Source organism: Watersipora subatra, chromosome 1 (genome assembly GCF_963576615.1).
Source record: "Watersipora subatra chromosome 1, tzWatSuba1.1, whole genome shotgun sequence".
Lineage (NCBI taxonomy): Eukaryota > Metazoa > Bryozoa > Gymnolaemata > Cheilostomatida > Watersiporidae > Watersipora > Watersipora subatra.
The window spans coordinates 18,318,841-18,339,155 of record NC_088708.1 but is presented as its reverse complement, the minus strand read 5'-3'; the positions used below and the strand labels follow the sequence as shown (position 1 = coordinate 18,339,155).

General features: G+C 37.0%; 1 protein-coding gene across 1 annotated transcript in view; it reads left to right on the top strand.

The window, feature by feature from the left end:
• LOC137407339 (protein eyes shut homolog) overlaps positions 1–20,068 on the top strand; it is a 34,391-nt gene extending 14,323 nt beyond the window's left edge. Inside the window, 23 exon segments of the mRNA XM_068094001.1 lie at positions 668–839; positions 2,948–3,114; positions 3,254–3,350; positions 3,786–4,013; positions 4,103–4,275; positions 5,284–6,615; positions 7,333–7,461; positions 8,142–8,418; positions 8,991–9,205; positions 9,492–9,758; positions 10,576–10,761; positions 11,575–11,844; positions 12,398–12,569; positions 13,736–13,824; positions 15,486–15,749; positions 16,370–16,498; positions 16,585–16,704; positions 16,933–17,057; positions 17,188–17,326; positions 17,749–17,903; positions 18,062–18,207; positions 18,327–18,427; positions 19,917–20,068. Of these exon segments, the coding sequence (XP_067950102.1) occupies positions 668–839; positions 2,948–3,114; positions 3,254–3,350; positions 3,786–4,013; positions 4,103–4,275; positions 5,284–6,615; positions 7,333–7,461; positions 8,142–8,418; positions 8,991–9,205; positions 9,492–9,758; positions 10,576–10,761; positions 11,575–11,844; positions 12,398–12,569; positions 13,736–13,824; positions 15,486–15,749; positions 16,370–16,498; positions 16,585–16,704; positions 16,933–17,057; positions 17,188–17,326; positions 17,749–17,903; positions 18,062–18,207; positions 18,327–18,427; positions 19,917–20,068 (5,105 nt within the window).
• Positions 20,069–20,315: the final 247 nt, after the last annotated feature.

Genomic DNA, 20,315 nt, shown 5'->3' with positions numbered 1-20,315 from the left:
TAGTCATGTACTCTGATATACAGTCACTATAGTCATATACTCTGATATACAGTTACTATAGTCATATACTCTGATATACAGTTACTATAGTCATATACTCTGATATACAGTTACTATAGTCATGTACTCTGATATACAGTTACTATAGTCATGTACTCTGATATACAGTTACTATAGTCATATACTCTGATATACAGTTACTATAGTCATGTACTCTGATATACAGTTACTATAGTCATATACTCTGATATACAGTCACTTTAGTCATGTACTCTGATATACAGTCACTATAGTCATATACTCTGATATACAGTTACTATAGTCATATACTCTGATATACAGTTACTATAGTCATATACTCTGATATACAGTTACTATAGTCATGTACTCTGATATACAGTTACTATAGTCATGTACTCTGATATACAGTTACTATAGTCATATACTCTGATATACAGTTACTATAGTCATATACTCTGATATACAGTCACTATAGTCATATACTCTGATATGCAGTTTGAATATATATTTTTTGAAATGTGTTTGCAGCAATTTGAAATAGAATAGCAATTTAAATATCCAAATAAGGACTTACTAATTTCTGCTAATCTGCCCTACTGAAATCCAAGAGCTTTGTCAGTCTCTCAGCAACAGATCTGTATTATAGGGGCAGATTGTGATGAAGAGATCAATGAATGCAGAAATGTCTCGTGTTTCAATGGAGGCAGTTGCTTAGATGGATTAGCCTCATTCTCTTGCCAGTGTGTGGATGGTTATGTTGGGACATTCTGTGAGACAGACGAAGATAATTGTGAGGGAACATATTGCGGCAATGGGAGGTGAGCTATAAAATAACATGCAAGTTTTTACTCTAATCAGTCTGTTGTAGAATTAACCGTTCTGTTGTTATTTGTTCAGCTGTGGTTTCCAGTGAGAAGCTGAGACAATCTATGAACTGTTTTAAACTTTGGCACAGTCAAACCTACGCACACCAAGTTAATCTGTTTCAATACATGTACTGTATTTGCTTTGTATGTCAAAACCATTGTATGATGGAGCAATTGTTGTTATAAGAACACAATGTCTTGTTTAATTCGTCTAAATGCCTGAAAAGCAGTGATAACTACTTTAAGTAAATACATATATATACATAGCGTTGAAAATATGTGTAATATAAAACTATTTAGAAGATTAAATTATTTGTAGACAGTGAATAAATAGAGTCATAATCAGTAAACAGAAGTTTGATCATTGCTTTATTTGAGATACATGTGAGCAGACGTGTAAGTTCAGCATTGTGAAGTCTCAGTGGTACAGCGATAAAACTCATTCCATAAATTCATATTTCTTTTGTTATTCCTAGGCTATATTTTAACTCCTACCACATTTTTACTTTCACTTGTAAAATTGCAACATTTCATCGAATGTTAAAAATCAATTCGTATATCAAGACTAATATTCGCTCAAATTTCACAGCGTAGGAAAAATGCACATATAAACATATCATAAGTTCATGTTTGACTGTACAGGTATTACTAGCAGTTCCAAGCATTGAAGCATACAAGTTTAAAGAGTAGACAAACTAAGTATTGAATATTTATTTCGCATTAATAATATTGATTATGTATCAATAATCAATATTATTGATTATGTATCAATAATCAATATTATTGATTATGTATCATCATTGATTGTGTAATCATTGATTAAGTATTTTGCATTGATAATATTGATAATTGATAATGTATCAATAATATTGATTATTGGTTGCATACTGATAATGAAAACTGATCAAGGGCAATTGTGAATATTTTATACCTTCACATTCTCTCACAGGTTTTGTATTTGTATAAGTTTATCCAACTCCATTGAAATACAGAACGAAGAGAAAACTGGTTATCAGAATTCTTACTATTATGTGTTCTCATGTATATAGCAAAACGTAAATGTTTCAAATTGTGTTTGTCAACGGTAAAGAATGAAATGTACAAAGAATGTATTTTTTGATACGGTTGAGAGAAGACACATTTTTAAAAAAGGTTGGAGGTCCAGTTGCAGCAGCAGCCAGGCTGTCTGTGATAATAGTAACTACTGGTGTCTGACCGTCGCTGCCGTGTCTGACCGTCGCTGCCGTGTCTTACAAGTTTCTAAGACTATTTTTTGTTAGATTTACCTTATTTCTATATTTCAACTAAATTTAAAGACATGTAAAATAATCCATTGCGATCAGAACAATGATATCATAAATGTATGGGCTGAAAAACAGTTTTAAGAGCAAAAGTAAGAATGTGCTAACGGAGAATAACAAACCGTTTTCTTTCAGAGTTGTTCACGTACTAACTTTATGACTCTCATAAAATTGATACATGGATTTTTTTTAAATGACAGCCCTGGTGTGATATTCTGTTAAAAATATTGTTTTGTGTATAAAACATAACATTATTTGGAAAAAGTTATTGCTTCGAATGTGGTCTATTTGATTGCTACAACGTGCCATATCACCAAATCAACCTTGTATGGAAATAAACCAACAATACAGTTTGTCTTAGTAAATGCACTCTTGGTCAACTATCACATGTACATGTACGTAGCAAAAGAAAGTGATCAAACAAACACATTGCACAACTTTTCAATAGTTTTGAAAGGCTGAAGTAGAGCGGCTGCTCCGTTATATGAATTTTTATTAAAACTTGAATTGGGAATTGAATTGATTCTTACACAACACGTTGCAAAAGAATTGGGATTTGAATTGGTAATTTTTTGATGAGAATTGAATTGAATCGAGACATTTTTTAAAGCCTTATGAATATCTCTGTTAGGGAGTGTTCAGATGTGTCGTGGTGGTAGTAGTAGGTAGTAGTTAGTAGACCTGCGCTCACCGTATGAGGAGTTACACACTTTTATTTTTACCACTAAACATTTCCCAGAGTGATATGACCCTTTGTAGCTGCATAGATCAAGTCGCTGGATACAGATGTCAATGCAATGCTGGATTTGAGGGCTACAACTGTAGCATAGACACAGATGAATGTGCGAATGCACCCTGCATGAATGGCGGCAGCTGTCAAGATTTAGTCGATGCATACAGATGCGACTGTCCACAGGGTTTCTCAGGTACCAACTGATTTAGTTTACTACATCATATTTGTGTAGTTTTCAGTCTTTTGTTTTGCAGCCCATCTGCTAAGACTTTGGTTGGTGTACAAACCTCTATTTCTTCAGCATTTGAATTGTATGTTTTATGTGTTTGCAGGCGAGGATTGTCAGTTTGATGCCTCAGTGTGCGCTGATGGAGTCTGCTTGAATGGAGCAACATGTGTGGAAGGTCGAGGCACAGAGTATGAGTGTTTGTGAGTACACACTGCCAATGCTATAGTTAACATAATTATTTTCTTTGCAATTTCTTTAATGTATTACAAAAATAATAATTTTTTAATTGTAAAGACTTTTTGTTTATAAAATGGTTCGGACTAACATTTACAAATTTGACGAGTAGCCGTAAAATTGAACTCTGCAAAGCAAGAGTTGTCTGTTCTTTTTTAATGTGGACTAGTATGAAAGAGAAAACAATTCTTAATTTTGGAAATTGGCAGCTGTTTATTGAGTGCTAGATAAACCTGTCAGTAAGTCCTTATTATTAACATTTCTTGTAATGCTAGTCAAGTGGGACTTGGTAACTCACAGGCTTTGACCTTGATAACTTCTGCTAAATGATAGCCTCTACTTGTGCTGTTTTGAAGCAGCAACTAGGCCTGATCTCTTGATTATCTACCATTGACCTTTAGGTGTCTAGATGGCTTTGAAGGCAGTAGCTGCGAAATTAACATAGATGACTGTGAAGCGCATGCTTGTGCTAATAGTGGTTTGTGTGTTGACGGAATCAACAACTTCACATGTCTGTGCTCGGATGGCTGGACTGGTGCTAACTGTACTATAGACATCGATGAATGCGCTCCTAATCCGTGCTTGCAAGGTGGCATCTGTCTAGAAAATACTACGCCACCTGGATTTAGGTAAGTAGGCCATTATCAGTGATATCAGATTGCAGTGCATTTACTGTTATCTGACAAGAAATGGCAGGTGTTCTTCTGCCATCTTTTAGATGTTTGTGTATATCCGGCCTTGGAGGTGATGTTTGTGACATTAACTATGACGACTGCCAAGGATCCTGCTTAAATGGTGGAACTTGCACTGACCTGCTCGATGGTTATAGCTGTGAGTGTCAGCCATGGACGAATGGCACACGATGTCAGAATATCATTATTACTACTTCAGGTATGACATGACCTAGCAGGTCAATAACCCTTTACCTCCACCTACATCTTAACTGTATGCTAGCATTTGTTAACTGGACAAGCTTCGGTTTATATTCTATATTAACCAGTCGTGCTTTGTTGTTTGCGTGTGTCTGTTAGCACATTTAAAGACTATGAGTTTCCATATTTTTGGCCGATGTCATTCAAACTTCACACGCCTATGCTCCGTGCCTTCTACCGGGTCACTAAAATATATGGTTTCAAAACTCCATCTGGTTTCTGAGGACCCACCTGCAGACTATCCGATTAAAAATGAAAAAAGTCTCGGGCATCGGCGGGCTTGCTGCTAGTCATTTCAAAGCTTTGTAAAAATTTTCAACAGTTTTATTATCTCTGCGGCTGGCAGCATTTGCTATGAGTAAAATAGTCTGAAAATCAATAGCAAAAGGAAAATAAGCTGGTAAAAGGACAGATATTCAGATTGGGCTGATTAAGAAAACTTTCGAAATGAAAAGCAGTGGGCTGCCTTTTCTAGCTGTTAGCTAAATTTCCTACAGAAAGTTTCTGCAATGTTCTGTGTTGAAATTAATATTATGGTAAGAAACTAATTTCTAATGTTTTTTTCTTATTAATTCCTACATCCTGATAATATTCTCTGTGGGTTTGACCAGTTTGTTAAGTTTTATACATGTTTAAAAAGTTGCTCATTTTTATAACTAACCTGAAGCTAAGTGCTGTGACTATTCTGATATTTACACCCGTCATATCAATTGTGAACAGAAAAGTTCTTTGTTGTACATCTAAAATATTCCTTCAATATGTAGACCAAATAGCAACTACAGTTTGTTTAGATGCCATGTGGGGTATGCATACAGCTTTTGAAAACTTGTAAGATTATCACAGAGAAAGAAGCCACTATATGTATCTGCCTTTTTGACAGACCATAGATTGTCAAAAGACTTAACAATTTCTGTTGATTTCAATGGTTTCGCTATGCCACCTTCTAAATATTCTATAATTTCTATAGATCTTGCACCTCTTTTAACTTTTACACATTCTGCTCTGAATACCACTCTACCCGCTACAGAGTCTACACTTTTGACAGATGCATCACCTGTTACAGATTCTACAGTTTCTACAGGTGAAACACCTTCTACAGGTTCTACATCCTCTACAGGTCAATCACCTGCTACAAATTCTACACCTACTACAGGTGAATCATCTCCTACAGAGTCTACATCTCCTACAGGTCAATCACCTGCTACAAATTTTACACCTACTACAGGTGAATCATCTTCTACAGACTCTACACCTACTACAAGTGAATCGCCTGCTACAGATTCTACACCTCCTACAGGTCAATCACCTGCTACAAATTCTACACCCTCTACAGGTGAATCATCTTCTGCAGAATCTACACCTCCTACAGGTCAATCACCTGCTACAAATTCTACACCTACTACAAGTGAATCACCTGCTACAAATTCTACACCTACTACAGGTGAATCATTTCCTACAGATTCTACACCTCCTACAGGTCAATCACCTGCTACAAATTCTACACCTACTACAGTTAAATCATCTACAGATTCTACATCTTCTACAGGTGAATCATCTCCTACAGATTCTACACCTACTACAGGTGAATCATCTCCTATAGATTCTACACCTACTACAGGTCAATCACCTGTTACAAATTCTACACCTCCTACAGGTGAATCACCTTCTACAAATTCTACACCTACTACAGGTGAATCATCTACAGATTCTACATCTTCTACAGGTGAATCATCTCCTACAGATTCTACACCTGCTACAGGTCAATCACCTGTTACAGATTCTACACCTCCTACAGGTGAATCACCTTTTACAAATTCTACACCTATTACAGGTGAATCATCTCCTACAGAGTCTACACCCTCTACAGGTGAATCATCTTCTGCAGAGTCTACACCTACTACAGGTCAATCACCTGCTACAAATTTTACACCCTCTACAGGTGAATCATCTTCTGCAGAGTCTACACCTCCTACAGGTCAATCACCTACTACAAATTCTACACCTGCTACAAGTGAATCACCTGCTACAGAATCTACAAGTGAATCACCTTTTACAGGCTCTACACTTCCTACAGGAGCAGCGACTTCTACAATTTCTACACTTGACAGTTCTACAAAAATTTCAACAGTTTCAATGGCTTACACAGAGTCCACATCTCCTTCTACATTTCATACAAACGTTTCATTCTCTTCGGACCTTACGCCGTCAAATCCTACAACCTCTGCCTCGTCTTTTCCAGACTCTACAGCTTCATCTCAGTCGACAGCCTTTTTAGTTTCAACTGTTTTCACTGAGCAAGGTATGCAATTTATTTGCTTTATTATTACACATATAAATGTATCATTTCTATTGACAAAAAATAAGATTGCGGAACAACCATGGCCCGGTCGGTTGGCATGCTGATCTCTTACAAAATGGGATCTTATAGCAGTTTTTGCATAGGATGCAGTTTCCAAAGTCTTTATTCGCAGGGCAGTTTCACAACTGCAATTATTATCAAAACAAAAAAACAAATTATGAAAATGGGTGAGCTAGTGATGTCAGTCTCAAAATCACATTTTTGTTGCATATTATTATACTCTATTCCTATTTTTCATTGTTTTTGGGACAATACTAAAATTCCATAATATGCTGAGGCTTGAAAAACCATTAGATTATTTTCATAAATTTATCTCCTTGAAGGAAGACACCGCATCATAGTTCTTAGTACTTCTTACATTCATATCTTGATTTGGCTCACTAAAGGGTTGCTTCAAAAGCCTTCTTATCCTAACATATTTGGGGTATTAACTTTAAAAAACAGGAAGCTACTTGTGTCTTATTCTCTAGTTATATTTCCTTGTGACAAAAATTGTTTCAAAGCGCTGCTGTGAAAATTGATCGATGTTTACTATTGAGATGATTGCAATGGCAATATTACTATCATTTTCTTGAATATTTTTCATCATTTTGGTTTTGGGCTGAAGAGTAGACTTAGAGATTCCATGCTATGTCTACCATTTTATTGACTTCTCAGAGAGCCTCTGCAGCTGTGCTACCTGCATGAATGGAGGTCGTTGCATAGACATAGAAAATGGAGTTGAAGGGAACATAGGCTATGAATGCATGTGTCCAATGCCCTACACAGGCAACAGATGTGAACAAGGTAAGTATAAACTGATAATCTGTAGATGATATCACTTTTGCTACTAATTACACTTACACTGATATTCTGTTGGAAGGTGGTCTTGCATATACGTGTAAGTGATTCCTTCGTAGGCTGTTTAGTTGTCGAACAGATAACTCCGAATATAAACAAGAATCATGTTTAGTTCAATAATGCTTAGTTGCACTAGCTTATTGAAAACTGAAGAAAGCAGACAACTTTTCTCCTGAGAAATTTACAACTGGCGTAAATTGTATGTACACCAACGATTTGACATAACTCAGATGTTAAGGTAACCATTTGACTAGCTATTGTACTGCAACATACACTTATTTCAAGTTCCTTATTTTTATTTTTTATTATTTACCACTGATATGATTCAGACGCATTTCAAGGCCATCATTGCTGCCTACCCTCCTTAATAGGGAGTTGCTTTCTCTATGCTTCATCTGATTAGATTTCTTTTACCCAATCTGATATAGTTTTCTATTTGTTAATCAGCAAAGATTTGTATCAAATATGCTTAATTGCTGTATTTTGCTGTTGCTCTATTTATAAACTGTTAGGTTTGAAAGTGATTTGTCAATATGGTCAAAATAGCAAATAGAACATTTACACAATCGTGCTTTCATTGACTGCTACTTGCACGTGTTTGTTATTGACTAATACTTCTTTTGTAGAAAGTGTTGTGTACCCTCCAGCCTTTTCCATGAGATCTAGCCTCAGTCACTCTCTCAAGCTAAATGGTTCCATAGATCTGTATGTGACATTCTCTGTTTCTGCTGGTGGGAGTTTGCTGGTTGTAACCAGCGACACCAGTAGTCCAAGTAAAGTACTGCAGGCATCAGTTAATAACAACAGCATAGTAGTTGTTGCTACATGCGTGCTTGATAGCGATATGCAACTTGAGCAGATGGTCCAAGCTGAGTGGAATGGCAAGCACACTCTACAGCTCAGGTACATCTCTCCACATCCTCACGTATAGTCTTTAGCCTCAGGTCTATCAGCTTTAGCAGATTTCTTTGAGAGTTGCCAACAATAGTTAGCGTTCTGTAACATATGATTAGTTGGTTTAACAGTCACTATTATGTGTAATTAAAAAATAATTTTTGAAAAATTTTGTTGGTATAAGTGCGGTCATGTTTGAGGGCACCTATTTGAGAATAACTAATATTAACAGTGTGCTAATGCTAATACCGGTAATAAAATATTATAATATAGAATTATATGTTAATAGTGACACGTAACACCGCAACTTGAACACAATAGCCAATGGAAACACATCAACTGATGTCATTTTTGGAGACTTATTTTTAGAATTTTAACCGCAATAAAGTTTTGCCGATTTTAATCTTGAAACATCCTGGCAATCAGATCACTTAAAACAACAAACTTAATCTCAAATGATACAAAAACATATAGATTTTTTGTCTAATTATTTTTTAATTTGACATGAGAAGCCCTTTAACCTATTGTTATGGATGTCAACTTCTTTTGTCTGTGGGCAATCATAGTAGTTACACTTGTAGATATGACACAACTGATGGCAGCTGCTATCTTTCCTTGGCAGTAGACAATCAGACAGCTGTCACATCAGAGAGAGCAACAGCGGGTGTCATCACACTAGATACTCTTGTATTGGGAACATTTGATGACTCATCCTTCACTGGCTGCATATATGACTTGCTTATTGGTCAGTCTGAGATAGATGTCGTGGAGGATGCACTCTCAGGCTACAATATTGGTAGGCTATTATTTAGAATTAGCAGAAGGCCTGGCGCCTGCAGGTGAGATTTTTAAAAAGCTGGTTCTTAGGAACCAGACAGAGTTTTGAAACGGAAGGAACGGAGTATATGCATGTGGAATTTAGATGAAATGTTCCAAAAGTATGGAAATGCATAGCATTTACATGGACAGACATACACAGACACACGCACAGACACGCACAGACACGCACGCACACACATACAGGTGTTTCTCAATGTGATGTTTTAAAATTAGTAAGCAATATTATTGGCTGTATTTTTTAGGTAGCTGCGACTCAACTTCCTGTGCATATAGTTTGTGTGAGAATGGAGCGGAGTGCCTTGAAGATGATAACGGGTGGTATTGTGACTGCCCGCCTAGTTATGCTGGGAGGTTCTGTGAAAAGAGACATTGTGATGTGAACCCATGCCTACACGGTGGATCTTGCATTGTGACTGGCGATGGAAAAGACTACATATGTCTCTGCCCCTATGGAAGGCATGGAGTAGACTGCTCTCAACCTCTTCAGATCACCAATCCATATTTTCCTGGTAGGTGCTAGTGTGCTGTATAGTTCGGGTTGCCTTTTTCCTTAAAGATGACCTTACACAAGTTTTTGTAGATTTTTTTCAGAAAGTATTAGTATTTTTTTATCATTTGTGGTTGTTTTTAATGTTTGGGGGTGATCTGACTGTCAGGATGTTTTAAGATTATATCGACAAAACTGATCAACGCTCAGAAAAAAATATGTGTGAAATTATGTCACTAGTTGCTATAGTTGCGATAGCTGATATCAGTTATTGCATTCAAGTTGCAGTGTTACACGTCTCTTTTCTGTCGGTCTCTTTGCAACTATAGATGTCATAATCGAACTTTCGCTTGATCTGGGCATTTTAACCGCGATAAAGTTTTGTCAATTTCAATCTTGAAACATCTAGATTAAAATCCATAAAACTTGATCATGATCAAAACGATCAGAATTAAAGTACATGCAAAATGGCGTCGCTAATTTTAATCGCTGCTATAGTTGATATCAACATTTGCGTTCAAGTGGAAGCACTACTCATCTCTATTCTGTCGTCTCTTTACAATCATAATCACACTTTACGTTGATCTGATCATTGATCGTTTTGTTGATTTTAACCTGGAATATCCTGGATATCAGTTCACCTCAAACACCAAAAACAATCGCAAATGATAGGAAAATATTAATACTTTCTGATAAAATCTACAAAAACATTGTGTAAGTTCATCTAATTTTTATTAAGCATTTTTGTCACATTTTTATGTGTGAAGAAGTTGTCTCACCTATGGTAGAAAAGTAACTCCATAGCGGCCTTTTGTTATGATGAGTTGTCATGCTTATAGGGGAAGTGGAAGGCTACTCAGCATTTCTATCCTACCCTAAGGTTTGGGGCATAGCTGCAGGCTCGACCTTTTACATAGAGTTCACTGTCTCTACTGAGAAAGCATTAAACAATAGCCTGCTCCTCTTTACTGGACAGCAAGGCATTGGCAGGGGCTCCGACTATCTTGCACTGGGCCTTCATAATGGTAAGTATAGTCTCTTTGAAGCGTTATCACTTTACTTATAAATGATGGCCTGTTTTCAGTTTGATGCAAAAACAGATTTTTCAGCGTATGCAGACTTATGTCATTAGGTTAATAGGTCATTAGGGCATGAATTACTAGGTTATTAAAGAAATTTATGATGTAATCTAAATTTAAGGTTAAATAAATACTCAGCCAATGGTTTCTTAGTAAACTTACACAACGGTTGTGAACATTTTAAATGATTCTTGTTGATGGCTACATAGTATGAAATTAAGAATTGTCTTCTCTTTTATTCAAATAACCATCAGAAAAGAGACAGACAATTCTTTATGTCACTGAGGGGTGTTTTATGGCTGTCTAGCAAACTCAGAAAGGTGCTTGTTTCAATCATGATTTTTAAAAATCAGTCAGAACGATCAATTATAAGTCAGTGAATTTTCCTATTGTTACATCTAGGCGCAATATTAATATTGACAATTCCATGGAGAGCTCATTTCAGAGTGTCATTCTACGTGTCATTAGTTTGTTATAACTGCCCTCTATTTACTTATTTATAGAAGCATGTTATTGTTATAAAAACAAATAGAAAATAGAAATTTGCAAGAAAATGGTAGCAGTCTGCTGGTGTATACATATGTAAGAATCAGTATGGAAGCAGTTGCCAGATAATCTAGCTTAACTCTCATTGTCATTTGTCTACTCCTATATAGGTTTAGTGAGAGAGTATAGGATGTTTCTTCCATCAACTTGCATAGCATAGTAAAGCAGAGTTGTTTGTCTTTTTGCTACATCATTTGTTTGCTGTTTTTACAGGCCATGTGGTGTTTATGTTTGACCTCGGCTCTGGTCCTGCCACCCTCACTTCTCAAGATAGCCTGATTCTTGGTAACTCTTTGCACCAAGTCGAGTTTGGCCACAACAGCTCCCATGGCTACCTTATAGTCAACAATCAGTCAGAGGTGCAGGCTTTTAGCTCAGGGCCACTATCTCGACTCAACTCTCAGTCCTCACTGTATGTGGGCGGAACAGATCTTGAGCTGGCATTGTTGCCTATAGATGTTCCATTCAAGGAGCAGTTTATAGGTTGGTGAAAATGCAATGCATTTTTGTTTTGTTGCGTATTTCATGAATTCTTCAAAAGAACTTGATAAATGTTTACTAATTGTGGATTACACCTTTATATCGTAATGAAGTTTTAGCCATGAAGTTTCAGATACGAAAAATCTGCTTCACCCTAGATTTGAACTCTCAACCTCTCGGCCTGCAGACAGACAAGCTAATCTACTACACTTTGCTGTCCTTGCCATATTATGGAATAATAATGCACATACTTATGCGTCACTTGCGAAAAGACTAGCGCGCTTTCGTGAGAGGTCATTACGCGTAACATAACTTCAGACACGGCTCTAATCATGGCTTAAGTTACTAGCTTAGGTTACCCAAATCTATTGAGTAATTATTTTATCACCCATGCACCGCTGGGCATTCAGTAGTATTAACTATAACACTAGATTAGCTATTTAGTATCTTTCTATCTTAGATCTTAAGCTAGACTATGTAATGTTATTGAGGTCTATTTACGATATTATAAGATGTGTGTACAGTCTCACCTACAAGTCTCTGTACGATATTATAGGATGTGTGTACAGTCTCACCTACAAGTCTCTGTACGATTCGGCTATGGTTGCTCCTGGTTATCCAGCTGGTCTGGTGGAAGCGGGTCGCAATGTGCAGCAGTGTCAACGTAAAGAGTGTGATGTGCACAGCTGCTATAACGGGGCTACCTGTGACGATCTTGGGTCTAGCTTTAGGTGAGCTACAGTCCGGCCTTTCTATCATGATTTGAATGTGTATCCTCGATATGAACTAGCCATTCCTTTGTACAGTAGGCACTCCTACAACATGAATAATCTGTCCTGAGAACATTTACATTATAGGGATTTCACCGTATTCCAACAGTAGAATACATGTAAATTGCCTAACCCGTTCCAAGATCTTCTCAAACTTACCCCCTTGGCTCTTTGAATTGGAAAAACTAAACACAACTTTTTAATTATATGACTGAGCAGTAACTGTTGTATAATCGGTTTGTATCGACAGCTTTTCCTTTTTTTGTTATCACTTTCACTCAGTTTAGGGTTCATGATTACATAATTTTATGTCAAGGTGTGGGGTGCACACACCTTCAATGCTAATTTAAATCAATTCTTTCACTTTTTTGAGCTTTTTTTATGCAGCTGCGTAAAACAAGCTCAAAACAGTGAGAGAATTGATTTAAATTAGCATTGAAGGTGTGTGCACCCCGCACCTTGACATGACAGAGTCTATGATAGACGTCATTTTCTCTCCAAAGTGCAGCAGAAGAGAAACGATATTTTTAAGGCTATGGGATTCTCATTATTCAAATGAAATTTGAGAACTTGCAGTGACTTGACACTTTACGTTATATGGAAGTGATATCAAGTTATATCAAGTAATATGTAACGTTAAGTAACGTCGAGTAACATTATATGGAACTTCGTATGATGCAGAAACTTGTCATTATTTTTTTACGTTAAGTGGAATTTGCGTAAAAGGAATATAAAGTACAATAGAATATGAAAACAATATTTAAAAATTTTCCGCTATAAACGTATGCGCATACTTGATGTACTGCACGGGTAGCAGTAAAAATAATGGTTTGAATTATTTGCATGCAATTGATGAAGATAGAATTAATCGAGGAAAGGAAATCTGAATTTACAATCTTTATGCAATTCACATATCTGAAACCTTTACATGGATACTGTACATTATGTGGAATATACATAAAAGGTTTACATTATAAGAGCATCTACTGTACTCTTATCAGCGCAGATTCCAGGTCAGCATATTGTTACTGGATTTGTAGGTGCATATGCCCAGTGGGGTGGTCAGGCATGCTCTGTGATGAAGCATCCCTATCTAACATCTGTGACACAAACCTGCATAACTGCTCAGCTGGCTCTACATGTGTTCCTACTCTCGAACAACAGTATAAATGTCTATGTCCTCTGGGAAAGTCTGGCATTTTTTGCTCTCAAGGTAATCAACAACATTCAGGAGTGTGAAAGGTAATAGCAGGTGTTCTAGTGAAAGGTATTAGCAGGTGTGTTAGGGAAAGGTATTAGCAGGTGTGCTAACAGGTGTGAATTGGTTGGTGACCGTCCGGGGTAAAAGTAGGCTTATAAATAGCCAGATTATCACTGTCATCGCTCTATCAATGGATGTTTTTAATGGACCAATCGTGATCCAGTGTGTCAACAAAAGAAGCTGCAGATAGAGATTAGCTGTTATGAATATTCAGATACGTACTAGATAAGTCAGCAAGCACTATCGACGGTTTCAACAAAACTATAGAAAACATGTTTAAACGAGTAACTTTGTTATATAAAGTGTGACCTGTAAGCTGAGTTTGTCATAACTTTTACCTGACAAGTCCAAATATGTTTGTGCGATTCAACAGAATGTTCGGTGCAGGCCTGTGTTCCCTGGGACGGCTGGGCGGCTGAGCCGTCCCAACCTTTTAGTGATTTTCTGCGGCTATGTACTAAGAATTGCAATCTAAGTTCATTCACTTGGAATTTCTATCAACTAATTTACTAGCAACTAGTGTTCTATACTGTCTCCGTGGTGATCTCACAAAATGAGTGATCTTGTGAGAATTTGTTAAGACTTGGACCCTGAACTGTATTGCTTATAGTTGGGGTGTGAAAAAGACTCCCAAACTTGCATTTTCTTTATTATAACATAACCGAATCAAAACATTGATGAGGAGCACCATGGGGCAGGCTCGTCTAAATAATCTTCTAATATTATACATATATAAAGATGTTGAAATAAATACAGAATCAGTTGTGAAAGATTGTTGCCCATGAACACATTGACAGGACAAGAGCTATTGCAATAAAGAAGTAATAGTTCTTGTTCTGTCAATGTCCCTTACATAAATCTATCTATGTTCTAATCTAAATCTATCGTGTTTTATATTGTTAGTTGAATAAAGATAAAGTTTTGCCTACCATGAACCATAAACAATATATTTATGTAGATTTTGATGCTTACAATTGATTGCATTTATGCATACTTTGACGGTTGTTGATGCTTATAAGGTCCAGAGCTTCAGGGCATTGCCCCGAACCCCGTTGGGGGCTTACACCGTACTCCAAACCCCCAGGTGTTCATAACTAGTTGCCTAACATTTGCCACCCCAGCTTGCAACCAGGGAATACAGGCCTGGTTCTGTGATTAAAATATGGCTACCATGTTTTATGTAATGTTCTTTACATTACAAGACCTCAAGAAGCTCTGCTATATTGTGTTTAAGGGAACTCACAATTCATTTACCAAACATTTGAACCAAATGATTTTGAGAATATTGGTTGTTGGCAAATTGCATTGAAACCCAACTCAGCGATACGTTGGGTTAGTTTACTCTTTTTCTAATGTCAGATGTTGAAGAGGACAACTCCTAATTTTGCATTTTATAACTAGCAAGAGGCATAGTTGGCCATGATATACACGGAAAGCTTCCAATGACTTGCTATATTATTTTGCTACAGAATGTCTTTGTGACATGGTTATGAATTTATCTAATATTTCTCTCCAAACATTTCTACCCTCACATAGACACTGTAGACAGACTTCTTGCTTAGGCAACTTGTCACCTACTGGTCACCTAATCAAGCTTGTCTTTTACGCTGTAGATCTACTCATCAGTGACCCGCTGTTTGATACTGAGGAATCCCACATGGTGCTCAACGCTGTAGATATAAGAACTAACACTTCTATAAACATGCAGTTCAAGCCTACTAAACACGAGGGCCTCCTGTTCTACTCATCCGAGCATGAAACAGAATATTCCGGAGACTTCTTGGCCATCTCCTTAACAAATGGTTATGTTATGATCTCTATATCTATGGGGAACGCAATTCCATTGGTTCTACTTTCAACCAATCAGAGCGTTTTAGGTTAGTAGAATGGAAGATAGTTTTGGCCCATTTATGAGAATGTAACAACTTGTTAGATTACCTAACTTTGGTAATGTTGATTTATGATACGTGATCCCAGGTGTGGTTTGAGTCTTTAATATAGTGTTTAAACTCTAATTTCATGAACACTAGTACACTAGCAGTCCCGTGTGCTGTGAGAGATCATCATGTGTAATAACTATGTGCACAGCTATTCATAGAAGTGAGAAGGTGGTTGAGTGACACAGTTGGTAGCATGCCTGATTACTAAATGGAATATCAGAGTTCAATTTCAGTGTGGAGCAGTCTTTTTTTTAATGCTTTTAGCGTGACTTTGAACAGACGGATGGTCACGGCTCCTATTGTAGTCAATCTTGTGTTTATCATGGTTTCAACCCAAGTCCTTATTCAATTACTTTATGCAGGCAAAAACAAAAGCAAATATGTTGTAGTTACATACAATACAAGAGAAGAAAGACTAGGTGTCTTTGATATATTTTGGTTGGCCAGTGGGAAATAGTCAAGTGTATATTAGAAAAAAACCATCTGAACAAGAAATTGAGACAAATGGTTGCTAATTAAAATCTGGGTTTATGGGCATCTGGTTCAATCGCTTACAGGAGAATGGAATAGTGTGGAGCTGATACGAAAAGGAGGAAATGTCACTCTGATATTGAATGGTAACAGCGAGTCCGCTGTAGCTTCTGGCTCTTACATCCTTTTGGATGTGTCTATCTACTTTTACCTCGGTAAGTGCGAGACAACTCCTTGAGGCAATGCATCTGTCTTTACTATATATATTCTATGTGATGACTGAGCATTGTATCGTTTCTAGCTGGGTTGCCTGACTTGACGAGACTGAACCCCAAGGCAGTCAAAGGAGAACCATCAACGTACGAAGGCTGTGTTAGGAGGCTCGTGGTGAATGGGTTCAGATATCATCTTACTGTCTCAGGTGGTCTCTTCATTTCCTGCTCTCCCTAGTTGTACTCTCTCATCTACACTCTTGTTTTTATGTCTCTGTATTGAGCTGCAGAAAAGGTTGCATTAAATTAATGCACCCTTTTCTTTTTCATTTCCGAGGTTCTCTGACTGTAACTCACCCAGGCAAACTGTTAGTTATTCGCAGATGGGTATCTAGTTAATGGCATGAGCAACACTTTATTAGTGTTTGTAATTGTAGGTGCTGTGAGTGGAGTGAATGTGAAGGATTGCGATGGAACACGCTGTGGAGATTCTGTGTGTCTGAATGGTGCTACCTGCGTGCCTCAACACGAGGCTAACAACTATACTTGCCTCTGCACTCAGGTATATACCACTCCCTATATCGGCCTGCCTCTAGTTTATTTCTGATTTATACTCATTGCTGCTTGTTGATGATGTCAGCAGACAGCATCTAGGCCTTATTTTCTCTCTCATACCTAGTTGCTACTTACAGGAATTTTATGGACAAAACTGTGAGAATTCAATACAATGCAAGGACAGGTGCTCTACAGGTGCTAGATGTGTTGAGGTTGCTGCTAATGACAGCTATTGCATGTGTCCCCTTCATTACACCGGAGTTACTTGTGATGAAGGTTTGTCAGTTATAGGAGTGATTACAGTGGCTTCTTTTGTTGCAGTTTTATGACTGTAAGATTAAGAAGCTTGTAAAGCCAAAAGTACCCTGTTAAGTTTGTAGCTTTTATAACCTGTTTACTTGTGCTGGAGGGACTACATATTTTCATTGGTAAAGTCCCTCAGCGTGTAACAAATGCACAACATTTTCAGACTATATTTTGAACATTGAATCTGAAAATGCCTCTTTTACTTTTGAAATTTTCATGATTTTATTGAGGCAAAAAATTATTTCTGGTTTATTTTTAGGTGAAATGTTTAAATAGTTATATTTTGGAATACTCAAATTGTACAACTAATTTTTCCCCGATGAACCTTTTACTAAGTATTTCCCGTTGGGTTCTATATAGCAGCCCATAAAATCCATCCTATAAATATACAGTTTCAGACAACAACTCCAGTTTTCACATGCTGGGCAGAGAAGAGAGTTTTATATTGGTAGAGGAGGTGCCTGCCCACCCAAACAATTCAACCCATTTGTCCATCTCCTTGGAGTTTCTTGCTTCTACTGACGGTCTGCTTTTGTGGTATGGACAGGTATGTGACAGCGTGTGATGAAGGGGTTCAGCATACCGTTTGTCTAAACTGAGAGTTTAACAGAATGGTGCTTAGGGTAGGCTAACATACTCTTCATGTAACTTCTCCATAGCCTGTGCTCAGGGCCAGGGTTTATTATGTTTGTTTTTTTATTTTAGACCACAAAGTCTGATTACATTGGCGTCGGGATCGCTTGTGGAAGGCTGAAGATTGCATGGAGCTTGGGCTATCTGTCTTCCAATGAGCTCTTCTTAGCTAATATTCATGTTGCAAATGGAAGCTGGAGGTCTCTTGCTATCACTAGGTGAGTCAGCTGTTAAGGTGGCACCTGGGAACATGTGCTTATTTCTATCAATAGTTGAAATTATTTATAGTAAAATCTCATATTATGCTCTAATAGTTGTCCTGAATGTTTATTTACAGCTCAAGTGGTGATCTACATGCGCAATTAGATGGAGAGAATTTCTATGGCACCACGCCTGGACTTTATAGCTCTCTAGATGTCTATGCACCTATGTATTTTGGTTAGTATATATGTACAGAGTGTCTGTATATTGATTTTTTACACTTGGCAGCGCTGCTACTAGTGAATTTGATGCTGTCTTTTGCCATGTTAGTGATAACTAAATTTGAAAGTAGGTAGTTTGTTGTTGAGGGAATGATTTGTCAGTGTCATTACTGTAAGAGAACTTTTAAAATCATAATTAACATTGAATATCTATCTCAGGTGCTGTGGAGAAGCAATAGGGTCACTGCTAGTTTGTCTTGCAGTGATTGTATACTAGGGGCAGGGATGTGGAGTATTACTGAAACAAGGATGACAAAAAATGCATGTCTTGGAAAAGATTTGAAGGAGAACACAATAGAAATAAAAAAGAAATTTTTAAAAATAAACTTGCACCAAATCTTTGTAAGTTTTATCAAAAAGTGTCAGTATTTTTCTATCATTTACGATTGCTTTTGATGTTGGAGGTCATCTGATTGCCAAGATGTTTCACGATTGAATTCGACATAACTTGATCGCGGGTCAAATGCTCTGAAGGAAAATATGTGCAAAATAACATCACTAGTTGATATCGCTGCTATAGTTGATATCGGCTTTTGCAGCATTACGCGTCTCTATTCTATTGGTCTCTTTGCAACTACACGTCATAATTGCACTTTCTCTTTCACTTTCTCTTGATCTCAGTGTTTTAATTGTGATAAAGTTTAATTTATTTTAATCTAGAAACATCCTGGCAATAGGATCATCTCAAACTTCAAAACAATTGCAATTGATGGAATAATACCGTAATAATAATAATAATAATACCGTAATAATAATAATAATAATACCGTAATAATAATAATAATAATACCGATACTTTCTGAGATTCACTAAAGTTTATACGTGTTCATCTTTAAAGCGTCTGCCAAAAACAACTTCCAACATAACGCTATGATAAATAAGATTGCAATGTGAGCATAACAGAAAATCATTTATAAAATAGTCCTATGTAAAATAGGGGCCATAAAATGGTCCATCTCATCAGTGCTGTCATAAGCTATAGCCTTGCATTGCCCTCATTGTAGCCTACTGTAGAAAATTTGGTTGAGCGTTAATCATTTCTTACTGTAGAGGTAAATGTCAGTAGATAAGTATAAAGTTAAACTCACCACATAGATAGTACAAAATCTCTTTTGTGTTTACAAAGTTCAAAAAAACGTAACATTAATTGGATTTGGACCATCGGTGCTGCCAGTTGTTGGTTTGTTATAAACACTGACAGGTCACAACAGGTACTACCATGAATGCTCTTTAATTGTGGCTGAAATCAAGAAAGAAGCTAATCTATAGGAATATCTTCTCATAATAAAGCGGAGAATATTTTGCATATAACTAGTTGTATATCTTCATTTGTTTCAGAGTTTATCTGAACCTCCTCATGAATATATTCCATGTTAGTAAGTCGGTTCTCCCATAGGCTAGTTAGACAGCTGATAGTTTTAATAAAACAAGAGGGTATATTCCAGGAAGTGTTGGCTATCAAAGGAACATATCAGAATCTACAGGAAGCTTATTTGAGCTGCCATTCTCAGGGTGCATCAGGAAGCTGCAAATAAATGAAGAGGCAATAGAAAGGCTTTCCTACTGGAGCTCAAATATTGACAGCTGTGACACGTGATAGCCGGTGTGCTTTGCTTACCCAAAGCATCGCATTCATTTTGCATAATTTGACCCGTAGACACTAGACGGTGTGCAAGCTTATTCCATTAAGGTTTTTTTATGAAAAATTGGGGACAGCTTTTTATTTACCTAGTTCATGATTTGAGCATCACTCATTGGCTAATGGTCACTAGCAAAGCATCACTCATTGGCTAATGGTCACTAGCAAAGCGATCACTCATTGGCTAATGGTCACTAGCATAGCT